The sequence below is a fragment of the Fonticula alba genome (genome assembly GCF_000388065.1).
Source record: "Fonticula alba strain ATCC 38817 unplaced genomic scaffold supercont2.2, whole genome shotgun sequence".
NCBI classification, from domain to species: domain Eukaryota; order Rotosphaerida; family Fonticulaceae; genus Fonticula; species Fonticula alba.
This window is the reverse complement of record NW_009242972.1, coordinates 1,630,442-1,647,158: the sequence shown is the minus strand read 5'-3', so window position 1 is coordinate 1,647,158 and position 16,717 is coordinate 1,630,442. Positions and strand designations below refer to the sequence as shown.

General features: G+C 71.7%; 3 protein-coding genes across 4 annotated transcripts; 2 read left to right on the top strand and 1 right to left on the bottom strand.

Moving 5' to 3' along the window:
- Positions 1-808: 808 nt before the first annotated feature.
- Positions 809-9,531, top strand: H696_01380 (hypothetical protein; the record flags this gene model as incomplete). The annotated part of the gene is made up of 11 exons (XM_009495275.1): positions 809-1,340; positions 1,460-1,853; positions 2,109-2,697; positions 2,888-2,963; positions 3,104-3,983; positions 4,398-4,941; positions 5,127-7,493; positions 7,697-7,946; positions 8,130-8,498; positions 8,656-8,829; positions 8,942-9,531. The coding sequence occupies 11 exons, from the start codon at positions 809-811 to the stop codon at positions 9,334-9,336; spliced, it is 6,570 nt and encodes a 2,189-aa protein (XP_009493550.1). The 3' UTR covers positions 9,337-9,531.
- Positions 9,532-9,678: 147 nt separating this feature from the next.
- Positions 9,679-12,772, top strand: H696_01379 (the record flags this gene model as incomplete). Of its 2 annotated transcripts, XM_009495274.1 has the most annotated exons (7): positions 9,679-9,972; positions 10,139-10,219; positions 10,371-10,656; positions 10,805-11,154; positions 11,535-11,900; positions 12,051-12,184; positions 12,311-12,772. In XM_009495274.1, the coding sequence occupies exons 1-7, from the start codon at positions 9,714-9,716 to the stop codon at positions 12,770-12,772; spliced, it is 1,938 nt and encodes a 645-aa protein (XP_009493549.1). In that variant the 5' UTR covers positions 9,679-9,713. The 2 variants fall into 2 exon arrangements, with proteins under 2 accessions (XP_009493549.1, XP_009493548.1); XM_009495273.1 differs by lacking the exon at positions 9,679-9,972 and having other exon boundaries at positions 9,974-10,219.
- A 228-nt stretch (positions 12,773-13,000) lies between these two features.
- H696_01378 (hypothetical protein) lies at positions 13,001-16,518 on the bottom strand (the record flags this gene model as incomplete). The annotated part of the gene is made up of 3 exons (XM_009495272.1): positions 13,001-13,311; positions 13,471-15,931; positions 16,099-16,518. 3 exons carry the CDS (start codon positions 16,516-16,518, stop codon positions 13,001-13,003), a joined length of 3,192 nt encoding a protein of 1,063 aa, XP_009493547.1.
- Between the last annotated feature and the right edge of the window lie 199 nt (positions 16,519-16,717).

The following is a 16,717-nucleotide window of genomic DNA, read 5'->3' as shown; positions in this document are numbered from 1 at the left end:
GGGGGGGATTCCGATGAGGTCGCTCTGGAGGCCGGGCGAGAACCGCCCCCCTCCCGGGGGCCGAAGTGCACGAAAATGTGTGTGCTGGCGGGGCGCCCTGCCCGGCCGGGATGCGCCGTCCGTGTGTGCTAGGCGCGGCGATGACACAGACACACGTACCCCGGGCCTGGCTTCCCGGCCCTTGTCGGGGCTGGCGGCTGGCGGCTGGCGGCTGGCGGCTGGCGGCTGGCGGCTGGCGGCTGGCGGCCGGAGCTGAAGCTGTGTAGGGGGGGGGGGGGCGAAATCAAAATAGAGCTGACCACCAACGTGATTCGGCGGCGGCCACACGGTTTTTATTTAAAATCGATCGGCCGCCGCCCCTCAGTCGGGGGCTAGCGTGTTCTCGGGTGGCGCGCCGGTCCGTGGCCGTGCCCCCCCCGCCCCCCCCCCCGATGCCCACGACCGGCGGCACGCCTGGACGATCTGCGTGCGACGTCCGGCATCCACCAGGGGGAGGCCGGGGCCGCCGCCGGGAACACCCCGGCGGTGTCAACCCACAAGCGGGCATGGTCGCGTTCACGCGGGCCGCCACACCCTCCCCCACACACGCCTCCGCACCGCCTCTCCCTCTTGTTTCCTGCTCGCGACACCCTTCCTCGCTCGCGCCTCGCGCCGATCTCCCCTCGCGGCTTTCTCCGCGCCCCTCCCCTGAGGCCGAGCCTCTCCCTCCCTCCCCCCCCCCCCCTGCCTCCCTCCTCCGCGTCTTTCCTCCCCTCTCCGCGCCCGGGCCCCTCTGGCTCTCCGATCCCCCCCCCCCCCCCCTGACGAGATGTCCCTCCCAAGCGTGGCGGCGGCGGTGGTTGCCCAGGTGGTTCGCTGGTCCGAGCGGGTGAACACCTGGCGCGAGGCGGAGGCCGACAGCCAGCGGCGCCTCTCAATCGAGCAGAAGACCCTCCTCGGGGCCTTCTCCACCCTGGACGAGGTCCCGCGGGAGGTGTGGCTGGTGGACATGCTGCTGACAACCTTCGGCAGCGACATCGAGAAGTACCGACCGTCGGGCTTTCACCCGGTCACGCGCTTCAACCCCTTCTCTCAAACTGGCCAGGCGGTGGATGGCCGGTCCGGCGGGCGGGGGATTCCGCAAGTTCTCCCCGTCGGCGAGCCAGGCCCGGCGGGCGGGCTGGCCTCGCACCTGGGCGTGCCGGGGCTGGCCCATGCGGATGCCTTTCCCCTGGTGGACTCGCTGACGGCATCGGCGGTGGCGGTCAAGCTGGCCTACTTCCCCATTTGCCTGGCCGATCGGGCGTGGCCCGATGCGGCGGATACGCTGCTGGTGTTGGCGTTCTTGGCATTCGATTCGAGTGCGTCGAGGCGGGCGGGGCAACAGCCCCCCCCCCTTCTCGGATCGCGTGCTCCGCCTGGCGTTTTTTTTTTGCTGTGAGCTGACTTGTCACCCCCCTGTCGGGGCTCTCCCTGTCAGAGGACCTGGATGCGGCGCTGCTGTTCACCCGGGCCGCGCGATCGTGCCTGTTCCGGGGCCTGGCCGACTGCCAGGGCTGGCGGTGTGCATGCCGGCCGGCGGGCGGGGATGGCGCCTGCGGCGCATGCCACATGCCCGGGTCCCGGGCGGCGGTGGGGCCCACGCCGGCCGCCGCCTGGGACATGGACCTGGTGCCGGACCACCAGGTTGGCCCGGGGGCCGAGGCCCTGTCGCCGGACTTCTCGCATTTGCGCTTTTGTGGGGCCTGCGCCAGCCCGTGTCGGTGTGCGGCCGGGCCGCCGGCCGGCCTCGACCCGGGCGACCTGGCCAAGCCGCAGGCGGCCATGTGGGAAATTTATCTGACCGAGATCACCCTGGGGCTCCTGCAATTCCGGTGCGTGTCGGTGCCGGGCCGTCGCCGGTGCCCGTGGTTGCTCGGGGCGTGGGGGAGGTATTTTTTTTTGTGCGACCCTTGCCAACTGGCTTCCGGTTGCCCTCCTCCCATCCTGCCGGTGCTCTCCCTGGTGCAAGTGTGTTGACATGGCTGCCATGACCATTGTCACCGGCTGTCGGTGGCATGCATGTGTGTATGGGCACTTTCGGGCCTTCCTTCGCCCGACCCCGCCGGTGGCATGGGGCCGGACCGCAGGGCCGGCCAATTTCCCGAGGCCGAGCGCACCCTCCGGCGGGTGATCTCGACCCCGGCGGCAGCCGACCCGGTGACCAGTCGCCACCAGCCCTTTCGGCGGTGCTTCACCGGGGCATCGCGGATTGAGCTGCAGCACCTGGCGCACTTTGCCCTGGGCCAGGTGTTCCAGTGCATGGCCATCATGCCGGGGGCCGAGCGCCGGCTGGGGAGCCAGCACTTTCGCGAGGTCAAGCAAAAGACGGTCTTTCACGGGGTTCGCGCGTTGAAGATCATCACCCAGCAGCTGAATGAGCCGGGTGGCGCGGGCAGGCATGCTCTGTCGCCGGACCTGCTGGTCAGCCTGCAGGCGGTGTATTCCTGTTCCATCGGCTGGAGCCACCTGATCACGAACAACCCGGCCGGTGCGCTGGTCATCTTTGCGCGGGCGCTGCAGTGCACGGCCGGTGCGCGCCATGCCGGCCCCGGGGCCCTGGAAGCCGACACCGCGCCCGGGCTCACCCGGCGGTATGTCCTCCATGCGGAGCAGCTGGCGTGCCTCAGTCTCAGCCGGGCCCTGAACCAGGAGCAGGATGTGCGCAGCATCCTTGTGGTACGTGTGCCGGGCCGGGCCGGACCGGGCCGGGCTTGGTGTTGATTTGGGTCTGCTTTTTTTTCTCCCTCTTCGGGCCGAGGGTGTGCCATTTCCCGGGGCGCACCGGCACACCGGCGCACATGGGGACCGCACGCATACGCACATGCACGCATCTCCCACAGCACACTTACACCACGGTGGCCGGCAGTTCCTTTTGCATGCCCTGGCCCTGGCCCGGGCGCGCGGCAGCATCGATGACATCCTGTTTTTTGTTCGCGATATCGGTTCGTTCTGCCCCAGCCTGCCGTCTCTTCCCCTTTCAGTCCCCCACTCGTGCTTTTCCCCGGGCTCCCCCTGCCAAGCAACCATGCGCACGCACGCACGCACATGGCGATGTACACCTTTCTGACGATCTTTACCCCAGCAACGGTTCTGGCGCGCGTGGATGCAACGGCCGAGGCGCTGGCATGGCTGACCTTCGGCCAGGGGATGGTCCTGTGTTTCTTGTCGTACTTCTTCGAGGAGGCCACCCTCGGGACATCCAAGTTCGGCAGCCTGCCATACCTGTGGCACACGGTGTACCCGCTGCACCGGCGAGCGGGCACACGGCCGGGGCCCGGCACGCCGACCGGCGGGGCCAGCTCTCGAGCCGGCACCCAGGCGCCGATGCGGGTGTGCCTGAGTGCCGGGCAGCTGGCCGCCCTGGCGCACCGGTTTTTCTTCGGCCTCCCGGCCGAGGGGTTTGCCCAGCTGAGCACCTTCCTCGAGGAGCAGGGGGCCTTTTTGCTGCCGGCCGGTGAGCCGGCGCCGGCCGTGCCGGCCACGGCCCTGCGCGCGGCCCTGGCCTCGCACAATGTGCGTCTCCACTGGGCGGAGCTTGATGCGGCGGCCAGCCCGCGGCCCGGGCCGCTGGACGAGTATCTGGATGGCGTGCTGTCCGGGCAGCGCCTCGGCGGGCGGGATGGCGGGCTGGCCTTGGGCCCGGCCGACAGGGCCCGGCTGCTGGTGTGGCCGGTGCCGGTGCTGGTGGCCCTCGGGGATCTGGTGCCGGGGCTGGAAATCCACTGGCGCCATGTGATGAGCCGCCATCTGCTGGTGCGCGAGCTCCGGCCTCTGAGCCGGCGGCTGCATTCGTGCCAGGCATACCTGCGGGACAGCTCGGTTGGCGGGCATCTGGACTGGCTTCATGGGCCGCGAACGGCCGAGACGCATGCCCGCACGCCGGCCCCCTCGGATGCGCTGATCCTGGGCAAGACCCTGCGCAGCCGTTTCGACGCGGTGATGCAGTACTTGGAGTGTCTGTGGTGCGTGTGTTGGTGCCCATCCGGCTGGGTGGCCGTTTGCTGGGTGTCTTTTGCCCGTGGCCTTGCGCGTTCTATTCCATCCCTTCTCGCCTTTCTTCTCTTTCTCTCTTTCTGTATGTGTGCCGTGTGTGCTCGGGATGCTGTGCCGGCGGCCGTGTTGCCTGCGGCCCTCTCTTCGCGGGCATGGGCAGGATGCGGCCGCGACCCATGGCCCATGTCACCGATGGGCCTGGCCGGGGGGGGGGGGGCAGGAGGGTGCCCTCCCTGGGTGGCCTGCCTGCGCCGTTGGACGCCACCCGCACAAGCCGGCCCGACGATCGCCCAACACGACGCTGACCCCCACCCCGCCCCTGTCGCTGCACGCACGCACGCACGCACGCACGCACGCACGCACGCACGCACGCACGCACGTAGCCTCCTGGGGCGCGTGGATGCCGCCAGCGAGCTCCTGGCCACGGCGGCCGAGTGCGTGTCCGACATCAGCCTCCTGGTACAGCTGATCCGCCGAGACGTGGCGCAGCGCCGATTGGCCGGCATGCGCGCCGGCGGGAGCACAAGCATGCTCTTTTTCTGCCACACGGACGCCCTGGCCCAGCAATTTTCCCAGCTGGTGGACGAGATCAACCCCAATGGCGCGGAGCGCCTGCGTCTGGAGTGGCTGGCCGGGTGTGTGCTGCTGTCGGCGCCATCGGCCGGGCTTTCCGGGCCCCAGGCCGCCACGGCGCTCGGGCACCTGGACCGGGTGATGCTGTTCGCCGGGGCCACCGGCCAGGGCGCAGGGCAGCAGGGGGTGGTGAATATCGCGCAGCCGGAGACCCGCCTGCGGTGGCGCCATCAGGCCCTGGCTCTGCATGCGCCGCATTTTCCCTCCTTCTGGACGAGCGATTGCGATGGGTCCGCGGACTTCCGCCTGACCCTGGAACTCTTGCGCTTGCAGTGCATGGGCATGGCCGATGTGGTGCGCGCTCTCTCTCTCTCTCTCTCTCTCTCCCTCTCTCTCCCTCCCCCGGGGCCGCATGTCTTTTCGCCCGCTGTCCCCCTGTCCCGGGGCGTGGCACGCGGCGGGACACATGTACATGCTTGGCTAACCGATGGTGGATCTTTCCCCGGACCCCCGGTCCGATGCCGGCCTGGCCCGTGCAGTCCATCACCCAGATTGAGGCCTGCTTCGAGCAGGCACTCGAGCAGGCGCAGCGGGTGTCGCAGTTCGGGGTCGTCGAGCTGCTGGTGCTGCATGCGCAGCGCGACCTGCGCAACAAGCTGTGCTCCCTGGGAATGCCGGGGGCCGAGGCCTCGCTGCCGGAAAAGGAGGCGGCAGCGCTGAGGCGCTTGCACCATCGTGTCAATGTGCAGATGCCGGTTGGCGGCCGGCCGCAGCGGGACCTGGCGGCCGGCTTCCGGTATGTGACGTCGCTGCCCGGCATGGGGGCATTCCTGCGGGAGGCCGGGTTCCCGATGCCGGAGACGCTGCTTTCCCGAGCAGCGGCCCGGCGCCTGGCGCGCATCCGTCCCGGGGCCGCCAGCCCGGCGACCCCTGGCCCGGTGCGCTCCATCCGGGACTGGGTCATGTCGGAGCCGGTGTGCACGGCGAGCCCGTCGAGCTCCGGGGTGGCCTCGCCGGGCTCTGTCGCCAGCCCGGCGGCGGGGCCGGCACTTGGCGTGCCGGCGGCTTCCTTGGCTCGTCTGTCTCCGGGCTTGTCGTCCGGGGCCCTGGCAGGTCCGCTGGCCGGGGCCTCGCCCGGGGCCCCGGGGGTGCCGTTGTCAGGCTCCTCGCCGGGGCTGTCGGCCAGCCCGTGGCGCACGCCCGGCAGGACCCCTCCGCGTGGGGGGGCGCCCACGCGAGCGGCCTCCCTGTCCACCGCCCCGTTGGGTTCTGCGGGGCTGGCTTCGTCGCCGTCGTCGTCGCCGTCGCCATCGCCATCGCCATCACCGTCGTCGAGGTCCGGCAAAGTGGGCTCGGGGCGCATTCGGTCGCCCTTGGGCCGGTCGTCGAGCCAGCGCACACGCATATGGCCTGCGGGCCTCCCGGCCAGTGGCAGCACCCTCGGCGGCGGCGGCGGCGGCGGCGGCGTTCTCATGGAGGAGGAGCTGGTGGAGGAGGAGGAGGAGGAGCCGGAGGTCGAGGCCGAGGGCGAGGCCTTTGGCTTGCTCGGCACCGACCACTATGACACGGGCGACGGCTTTGTCGTGGAGGACGAGGAGATCGAGTTCGAGCCCGGGGTGGCGGCCCAGGAGTTCCGGGATCTGCGTGGGGCCGGGCGCTTGCGCCAGGGCGAGGCCGTGCGGGCCCTGTTCGCGCACTCCGGCGGCACGCCCTCCAGGCGGGCAGCCTCGCGGGCGGCCGCCACGCAGCACGAGACCCCCCGGCGGCGGGGGCCCCGTTCCCCGAGCCAGGGGTCGCAGTCGGGCCCCGGCTCGGTGGACGGCCGCCGGCATCGCGCCGTGGGATCCCCCCATGCAGGGGCCTCGCCGGAACCGCTGACGCCCGGCGGCCGGCGCCGGCAGCAGGGCGACCTGTTGGATGGCTCGCCCTCGACGACCTCCAAGCGCCGGCGCACGGCCGGGTCCGGCCCGCGGGCGCTCTTCGACACCGAGGCCACGGCCAGCCCGGGCATCGATCGCCACCGGGGGGAAGCCGCCGACGTGGCTCTGTCTGGCAGCTTGGGGCAGGACGCCGGGCATGTGTCGGAGCCGGCCAAGAGGTGCAATTCGCCGCGCCCGAAGAAGGCCGCCCCGGAGCAGCAGCAGCAGCAGCAGCAGCAGCAGCAGCCGGTCCATGATGCCCCGGTAGACAGGGCCCGAGGTGCCGGCCCGGGCGTGGCCAATGACCCGGCGAAGCCCCATCCAACCTACATGGACCTCGTTACCGGGGGGGTTGTCTCCCGGCGCCGGGTGTCCTCGCGTCGTGTTTTGGCCGCCAGGGCAAGGCATGCCTCTTTGGCTCCGGGAGCATGCTCCCCCCTGCCGGCTCCCTCTCCAGCTCCACTGGGCCGAATCCCGGACTCACGGCCGCAGTCGCCGTCGCCGTCGCCGTCGCCGTCGCCGTCGCCGTCGCAGTCGCAGTTGCACTCTCAGTCGCAGTTGCACTCTCAGTCGCAGTTACACTCTCAGTCGCAGTCGCAGTCGCAGTCGCAGTCGCAGTCGCAGTCGCAGTCGCAGTCGCAGTCTCAGTCGCAGTCTCGGCCTGGATCGTTGTCGCGGTTGCAGCCGGAGCCGGAGCCAGAGCCCGAACCGGCGCCACCGGCTCCTGGTCTGACGATTGCGCTGCTGGTGAGCGTGGGCGCGACCTTCGGCTGGCGCTTGGAGTTTACCCTGCCGCGAAAGCCCCTGCAGCAGCTGGCCAGCCTACTGGCCGAGTCGCCGCCGGACCTGCTTGCCGGGGTGGAGGTCATGCGGGCCGCGTGTGCGGTGAGCCTGGCGCCGGGTGCTGGCTGCTCCGGGGCCTTGGCCGCCTGGCCGGACTTGGTAGGCATGTGCGCCGAGCGTGTTGGCCGCTTGATCGGCCGTCAGGTACGCGTGTGTGTCTGTTTGTGTGTGTGTGTGTGTGTGTGTGTGTGTGTCTGTGTGTGTGTGTGTGTGTGTTGTCCTGTGCTGTGCATGGCCCGGTCTTCGTGCGGCTTTCCTGCTCCCTTTGACATGTCTTTGCTCTGGTGGCGGCCCGGCGCTTCTGACCATGCCGGCTCACGCTTTCGAACCGGCCCTCGCCCTGGTAGCCGGTGCTGCCGACGTGCGCCCTGCGCTGCGATGCCGGGCTGCTGCTCGTGCGGCCGGCGGCCAAGGGCGGCCATGCGTCCGAGGTGCATCCGCTGCCCGACTCGCTGGCCGCCGACCCGGGGCTCCCGGTGGCCTGGGCCTGTGCCCTGTGGTGGCTGGCGACCGCATGGCCCGGGGCCGGCGGCGATGTGGATGCCCTGCTGGCTGCCGGCGTGGGGGGCCACTTCGCCGTGGACATCCCGATTATCGGTGCGCCCGGGGTTCCGCCCCTCCTCCTGCTCCTCCTGCTCCTCCTGCTCCTCCTGCTGCCGGCCCTTCGCCCGATCATTTGGCGTCGCTAATCCGTCCGTCGCTGGGTTTCCACTTGCCACGCTGTGGCCTCCTGCCCCCCCCCCCCCCCCTACCCCCTGCCGGTGCCGGGTGCAACTCCAGGCTGGAAGTGCCAGCCCACGGCCGGTGTGTTCACCGCTCGCCTGACGGACCGCCTGGTGGAGGCGGACAATTGTCCCTTTGAGGGGACGCTGGCCGGCCGGCCCGGGTATCCCCGGCTGCCGGCGTCCATCAGCTCCGTGCTGAGCACCACCCAGGCCAATGTCCTGCCGTATCTGGAGCGCCTGGACCAATTGCTGCTGCAGCGGGCCGGCCCGGTCGGCAAGGCCGCCGGCCCCTGCGCCAGCAGCATCGTCAAGCGAGTGACCCTCCTGCCCTGCAAGTGGGCGGCCATTTGTCGGCACTGCCCGGCCGACCGGCCGGGGGTCTGCCTGCAGCCGGTGTCCGTGCTGCTGGACCTGCGGACTCTGAGTGCGTGCCAGTGGCCTGGGCCGCGCCCCTTGCGCGGACACTGTCGCGTCCCCTGCCCCCCCCGCTCCTCTCCTTCTGCTCTCCCTTCCTTCGCCCGCTCCCTGACCCGTGCTCCACTCCCGCCCCTGTCTCTGCACGCGTGCGCGCGCACGGCCAGAGCTCGGCGCCCTGGCCGGGGTGGCCCTCCTGGAGGCGCTCGGGACGCTGGGGATCTGCGCCGACGGGCAGTGCGCCGGGCCGGGCCCCGGCGGGCCTGGCGCCTGCGCCGCCGGCTGCCCCATCAGGCCACCGGTGTCCGGTGCCCTGCTCATTTTTTCCCTTTCAAATATCGGTGCGCCTGCTGCCCCGCCTCCCGCCGCCGTCGCCGTCCTTCCCCTGCTGCCTGCCGGGTGGGCGTCTGGCCGTGTGCCGCTCGCTGACCGCCGTCCGCTTGGGCCCCATAGCGCCGGGCTTCCAGCAGGTGCTGGCCGCCACGGCCAAGCCGGCCGAGGCGCCGGTCTTCCTCCTGCCGGAGGTCTTCTACTCGCGGGACCCGACCGAGCCGGCGGCCCCCCATGTGGAGGGGCTCACGCCGACCGGGCTCCTGGACCCGGGGGCCGGGTGCCCGGAGATCGCGGTCCCCCAGCCGGCCACGCCGGGCGAGGCCCTCCACGCGCCGGAGTTCAAGCCGTCCTCCGTGCAGGCGGCCTATGTCGGGGCTCTGGTCCGGCCCGGGGCCAAGTCGCGGCCGGACCTCTTCGCCCGGCCGGACCTCCGGGGGCACCTCTTCATGGAGCTGGGCCTGGCGGTGCTGGAGATCTCCTTCTTCCAGCCGGCGGCTCCCGCGGAGAGGCCCTAGACGCTGGTCCCCCCCCCCCCGCCGCCCGGCCGCGAGCGTTGGCACTCGGCTGTCCCCGCCGCGCCAGATCGCCCTGGCTGGTAGATCTCTCGCTGGTTGGTGGTTTCCTTTTGTGGCCTCCAACTCCGGGGGCTTCTCGTGTCTGGCCCCGGGCCTCGGGGGGCCGGATGTGCCGGATGTGCCGGATGTGCCGGGGGGGGGGCGGCCGCGATCGCCTGCCCCCTTGAAGGCCGGGCACCCCCTTTGCCTTCCCCTGCCTCAGTGGAAAATACATACGAGATAGACCTTCTCTGCCTCCTTCTCTCTCTGCCTCTTTCTCTTCCCTCTTGCCCGCCCGCCCGCCCGCCCGCCCGCCCGCCGGCCCTCTCCTTTGCCCGATGAGCCACGACGCGGATGACGGCTTTGCCCGGCCGACCTTTGGCGGCGAGCCTGCGCCCCAGCCGGCCCCGGCGCCGGTTCCGGCCGCCGAGCGCATTGACTTCTTCAATCCGCCGGAGGGGGTGCCGGCCCTGCGGTACACCCCGCTGGCCAGCGGGGCGCCGCTGGCCCACCGGTATACGCTGGACGTCTTCAAGGAGGACCAGCTGCTCGGGGAGCTGGACCTCCATGCCCATGGCCATGCCTTTTTCGTTGTCGGTGCGTGCGGTGCCCCGCCGGGCGGGCCTTCTCCCGTGCATGGGTCCCTCACCGCGCCCGGGGTCTTTTCCGCCGGGCTCCGATACTGACCCATTTGATGGTGCGCCTTGCGCCCGCCGGCGTCGGCGCCGGGGCCGGGGGTCGGGTGTGGGGGCCCCGGTCACAGGCCGCATCCCGCACTCGGACCTGGTGCAGACCCATGCGTCGATCTCGCGCTACCATGCGGTGCTGCAGTTCTGCAGCTCGGGTACGTGCTTGGGCCGGGATCCATCGGTGCGGCTCCCCGCCTCCCCCGGGGAAGAGGGGGGGGGGGGGAGGCCTCCCCTCCGCTGGCCGCGTGACTGACCGGCTTTGCTCCTTCCCCCGCCGGGGGCCCGGGGCTGGTGTGGCCCTCCCAGGCAAGATCTTCCTCGTGGACCTCGGCAGCACGCACGGGACCTTCCTGAATGAGCAGCGCGTTTCGCCGCACCGGCACCTGCGGGTATTCTCCGGCGACCGGATCGCCTTCGGGGCCAGCACGCGCACCTTTGTGCTGAACACCACCGACGAGGCGGCCGACCGGCTGGAGGCGGCCGAGCGCCGCGAGTTGCTGGCCGCGCAGCAGCAGCAGCAGCAGCAGCAGCAGCAGCAGCAGCAGCAGCAGCCACCCTCCAAGAAGGACTCGGGCATGGTCACATCGCGACGGTGCGCTTGGCCTCCCACTGGCGCCGGCGCCTGTGTTGTGTCCCGCCCCGCCCCCTCCCTCTCTTCTGCTCCTGTTCTTGCTTTCTTTTTGCCCTTCTCGCCGCTTGCTCGCTCTCTTCATGCGGCCCGGCACTGACCCGCTTCGCAGGCCCGAGGAGCAGGAGGATGGCGAGGATGACCCCCGGGCTCACGATGACAACTTCGCCGGGGACATGACCGATGCGCCGCTGGCGGTGGACCGGGACGATGCGTCGTACGCGTCGGAGCCACGCCGAGTCCTGGCGGCCTGGTTCGAGTCCCGCGGCGAGGCCATGGAGGTGGAGGTGGTCGAGGAGCGCGGCGGCCGGCGCGTCGGCATGCGCGACGACGAGGACGACGAGCTGGACTTCGGCGGCCGGCGCGGGGGCTCGGCCAGCAGCTTCGCCCGGGCCACGCGCGGCCCCGGGCCGCACTTCTTCGCCACCGTCAGCCTGCCTCTGTACAATCGCGATGGCGACCGTGCGTGCTTGGCCAACTCCGCTGGTCGGGGGCTGGTTTCTCTCTCTCTCTCTCTCTCTCTCCCTCTCCCTCTCCCTCTCTCTCTCTCCCTTCCTATCTGCCCCTTTCCCCGGCTGCCGCTGACGCCTGTCCCTCTTTTGTGTCCCCGGTTTGCGCACTTCCCGGTCCTCCTTCTTGTGTTCCTCCGGGTGTCGGGTTTCTTTTCGTGGCTTCCGGGCCCCCTGCTTTCGGGTCGCCTGTGCCTGGCCCGGTGGGTGCATCGGGCTCTGTGCGCATGCGCGCCGGGGCGCAAAGCAAGCACCCAGGCCCCCGCCGGGCCCCCCCCCCCCCCCCCCCCGGTGCACGGGGCTGCCTGCCCGCTGGTCCGCTTGCCCTTGCAGAGGTCAATGGCACGGGCGATGCCTCGCGAAAGCGCGACGCCGAGCTGTCCGCCATCCTGGACGCCTGCCGGAAGCTCTTCCATCTGGGGGTCCTGCACAAGCGGGGGCACCTAGGCCGGCGGTCGGGCCCGGTGTCGCGAGCCGGGCGCAGCGACCGCGACGACTTCTTCGACCGGACACACGGCGACGCGGCGGCCGACGAGACGACCACCGGCGGGGCGGCCCCGGCCTCGGCCGAGCAGCTGGCCAGTCACCGGTATGTGTGGTTCGACGAGCGCGGCGTCCATTCGCTGGCGTCGCTGCAGGCAGACCGCGCGCGCGTGGAGCAGGGCCAGCGGATCTTGGCCTGCGCGCTTCAGGACATCAGTGCGTGGGCCTCCTGCCCTGCCCCGGGGGTGGTCCCTCTCTTTCCCCCTCTCTCTCTCTCTCCTTGCGTTCCTCCCTCCCCGGCCCTGGGCCACCCATCCGCATGCTGACAATGTACTTGCGACGGCACACGCACGGCCGGTCTGCCAGCCACGGAGGCGGCGGCGCTCCGACAGCGGGCCACCAAGCAGGACGACATCGATGCCTATGTCACGCGCCTGCGTCTGGACGAGCTGACCGAACGTCTGCCGGCCATCCGGCGAGCGTCCCAACAGGCGGAGGAGGTATGTGGGAAGGCCTCGCATCCCTGTGTCTCTCTCCCTCCCTTGCAGGCTGGCCCCGTCTGACCCACTGTTTGGTCGTCCCCTTTTGCCCGCTCCCCTCGTCGCCCACTCCCACGCCTGCCACAGGCCCTGGTCCAGATTGATAAGTTGCTCGCTGTGGCGGCTCCCTCGGCTTCGGCCTTCGCATTTGCCCGCGCGCCGGCCGCGGCCGCCGGGCCGAAGGCCCCTGAATCGGCGTCCTCGATGCCGGCCGCGCCTGAGCCGACGGTCCCGACGCCGGCCGCCCCTGGGGAGCCAGTGGGCCCGAAGCCGGCCGCCCCCGGGGAGCCAGTGGGCCCGAAGCCGGTCGCCCCCGGGCCTAAGCGCCCCGGGCCGGAGGACACGCAGGAGGCGTCGCCCGCGCCGAAGCGCCCGCGGCCTGGGGTCCTGCCGCCGCCGCCGCCGCCGCCCGACGATTCGGACATCCTCCCGGACGAGACCATCCCCCTGGCCACAGTGGGCGGCCGGGCCCCCGGCGCCGGGTGGAAGCCACCCGCCGGGCAAACCGGCGACGGCCGAACCAGCCTCAACGACCGGTTCGGCTACTGAAGGGCCCCCCTCCGGCCCGGGCCACCATGCCCCGGGGGCACCCTCCAGACACACGCCCTGGCCCAATACACCACCGACCGGGGATTGCACTCGCCCTGCCCACCCCACCGCCCCCCTTGCTCCTTTGCCCCTCCTGGCAGGCTGTCACATGGGCAACAAAATCGCTGGTATTCGCGGCACGCGCCCGGCCGGCGGGGCGGGGAGGGCGCTCCGCCGCTGGCCCGGCTCTCAGGACCGGGCGATGGGCCGGCGCGCGGCGCGCGGCTCGGCCACCAGGGACTGCTGGTACATCATGTTATCGTCGAACAGCAAACTGGCGTCGCAACGAGACAGGAGAATCTCCAGCAGCTCGGTCCACGTGCGGAAGGCGAAGGGGATCGACTGGAAGCGCTCGATCTCCGAGATGATTTGGAAGGCCTTGAAGTGCTTGTCGAAGTTGACCGCCACCGTGGAGGTGAAGCAGTTCTTCTCGGTCGGCGGCAGGAACACCGTGTCGGGGTTGCCGTCGTCGATGAAGACCAAATCCGTCAGGTAGAGGCCTGGCCGAGGGGACGCGCCGCGAGAGAAAAAAGCAAACAAACAAACAAACAAACAAACACAGGTCAGCATGCTGCCCACATCCGAGAGGGGCCCCCGGAGGAGGAGGAGGAGGGGGAGGCACCCCCCCCTGCCGCGCGGCGGGATGGAGGTAAACGCACCGAGGAAGGGGATGAAGGGCGCGCTGGCGCCCTGGAGAATTTGCCGGTAGGCGCCGTGGTTCTTGGCCGGGCTGGTGATGCTCTCCAGATGGGTCCACGCCTCGGCGGCCTGCTCGAAGAGGGCCTGGTCGCCGGCGGCGATGCCGGCCACGGTCAGGGCCACCGGCGGGGCCGCGGCCACGGCCGCCGCGCGAGCGGCCTTCAACCGGGCCAGGTCGCTCGGGGTGAGTGGCTGCCCGGCGGCGGACACCGACCCGGCCGGGGGGATGGCCACGGACAGGCCGTCCGCCGGGCCGACCGGCGGCGTCGCGCCGCCCGGCGACAAGGGCGGCTGGGCGGTCGCCGCGACCACACCGCCAGCCGGCTGGGCATGCAGGTCACGCAGCGACGCGGCCACCGGCATGTCGGTGGAGCTGGACGCCGCCGAGGGCGAAGGGGTGGCCTCGGTGGACCCGGCGCCGGGGGCCGCGACCCACGGGGTCTTGGGACTGCGCTGGTCTTGCGACGTCGGCGTGGAGGGCAGCTGCAGGGCGGCGGCGGACGCAGCGGCAGAGGCGGCGGCGGCGGCGGCGGCCGCGGCCGCGGCAGCCGTGGCCGCCAGCTGCTGCTGGTGCATGACCGACCCCTCGGACACGGGCTCCACGCCGGACTTGCCGCCGGACAGGATGGGCGCCCAGGTGCGCTTGAGCCGGTGAATGGGCGAGGAGGCCAGGCCGGCGTACACCGAGAAGGCGGAATTCATGTTGCCAAGCTGCATGCACCGCGAGGCCACCAGGATGAAGTGCGCCAGCCGGCGCTGGCGCTCGCCCATGCACCGGCACCGGAGCAACTCCGTGGCCACAAAGTAGGTCAGGTCGTTGGAGCGCTTGATCAGGGCCCGGACATTCGGGGCCCGGTGCTTGAGCGAGTCCTTGGACCAGGCCTGGTTCATGAGCTCGGTCTTGCCGCGGATGGTGGAGAAGAGCTGGTAATCGATGAGGGTCAGCTGGCGGGCCACCTCCAGCGGGTCGATGAACAGCAGGTCCGAGGCGTCGGCCGCCGGGGCGAAGAAGGCCGTCGGCTTGAGCACCGGCGGCGCGCTGCGGAGCTGCGACTCCGACAGGGCCGCCGGGCCGCCGGTGGTGTAGCCCGACACGCCGGTGGACACGCCGGCCGCGGCGGCCGCGGCATCCGCGGCATCCGCATCGCCCGGGTCGCCGGTCGCCGCGGCGGCCGCCGCCGCCGCCGCCGCCGCCGCCCCCCGGGCCACCTGGAACCGGCGCTCGATGGAGCGCTCCAGCAGCAGGGCATGCGGCTCGTCGGTGACCCGCATGCGCCCCCGGAGGAAGGCCTGGAGCTGCTCCAGCAGGGCCTGCTGCTCGGCCAGGAAGTCCGTCTCAAAGTGCTGGGTCAGCCACATGTTCAGCACCACCACCGCCCGCTCGCGGATCGGCACAATGCGCTTGACATAGTAGTACTCGATTTGGCACGGGTGCTCCAGGTAATCCGGCGGGGTGATGTTATACCGCTCGATGATCATGGACAGCAGTTCCGACGGCGAGGCGAACGACCGGTAGGACATGAAGAAGGCCTGCGGGTACTCCATGCCGATGTAGACATTGGACACCAGCAGCCGGACCAGGGCCTCCGGCGTGCCGGCCCGCACGAAGAACCGCCGCATGTTGGTGGACGCGTCGTGGCGGATGTCCAGCGCCAGGTCGCCATCCTGCGTGAGGAAGCCATTGGCCGCCGGCACGTGGCGCGAGGTGGCGCCGGCCGCCTCGGCCGGGGCCTGGTCCGTGGGCGATGCCGGGGCGGCCGGGGCCTGGCTCCCGGGCCCGGTGGCCAGCTCCATGAGGGCCGTGTCGTCGCCCAGGAGGTTCGGCGTGCAGAGCCCGGAGTAGAAGCGCTCGTAGTCCATGTTCTTGGACTTCTGGCGCCAGGTTTCCGAGGGGGTGGCGAACTTCTCCTGCCGCGATTGGATGTACTTCCGGCGCTCCTCGACCTCCTCCTGCTGGCGGTGCTCGGCCACGATGACCCCCTGCAGGGCCAGGACAATGGCCACGGCCTGGATGTCCAGCCGCTCGGCGCCCCACTGGCTGAGGATGGCCTGCTTTTCGATGGCCAGGCGCTGGCGCTCGGCCGACACCACATCCTCGAAGATCATCAGGATGCCCTTCATGGACTTGGCGATGGTCTGGCAGCAGCTGAGGATGTCGTCGACGATGGTGGGCGGCGGCCAGACGCCGGCCGCCAGGTTCACCTGCAGGCGCAGCTTCACCACATGCTCATAGATGAGGCTCATGCAGCTGTTGAGCGACTGCTTGCGGGGCTCCAGCACCCCGGCCGCCGTGGCCCCGGGGCCCAGGTCGAAGGACCCGCTGCTGCCGGCATTCGGCATGCCCATGGTGGACAGGCGCCGGTTGAGGGGCGGCGCCGGGCCGGTCCGCTGGCCGACCCCCGCGGGGGCCGGCTTGGCGAGCTGCCCAGCCCACCGGGTTGGCCGGTCAGGCCGGGCGACACATGGGGATGGCAGGCGAGAGCGGGGTCAGCAAAGGGGGAGGGGCATCGGCCGGGGGGGGGGGCGCGTCCTGCCCGGCCGCGCCTCCGGGCCCGGAGGCGGCGGGCACCACAGGCATGCGGGCGTACCGAATCCATCGGCGGGGCGAAGGGCGAATGCGGGCCGGCGCCGGCCGCGGGGGCCGGGGCGAAGGGCGAGTGCACGCCGGCCATCGGGGGCGAGGTGACACCGGCGGCGGCCTCGGCCGCCGGGGAGGCCCCCCCGGCCGCGGCAAACGGCGAAAAGGGCGAGAAGGGCTTGGCCCCGGCGGCGGGGCTGGAGCCCGAGGCGCCGTGGCCCGGGAGCAGCCCGCCGGCGCCGGCCGGCGCGCCGTACTGGCTGGACCGGCGGCTGATGGGCAGCCGGCGAATGGGCCCGCCGGCCGGCATGCCGCCGGCCTCACCCGGCGCCTGGGCGAAGGGAGACAGGGGCGACGCGGCCACGGCCGGGGCCGCCAGGGGGCCATTGGCGCCGGGCCCGGGGCCGTGGCCGGCCCCCGCCGAGGGCATGCCGGCCGCCGAACCACCGGCCCCGGCCCCCTGGAGCGAGGCACTGACCGTGGCATCGATGTGCGGCAGGGCGCAGCCGAGGGCCCCGATGTCGGAGATGGCCTCGTCCACGGCGGCCGACAGGGCCTTCACGGCGGCCAGCCCCCCGAGGCAGGCGGCCCGGAAGGCGGTGACCGCCGCCTCGGTGGCCACCAGCCCG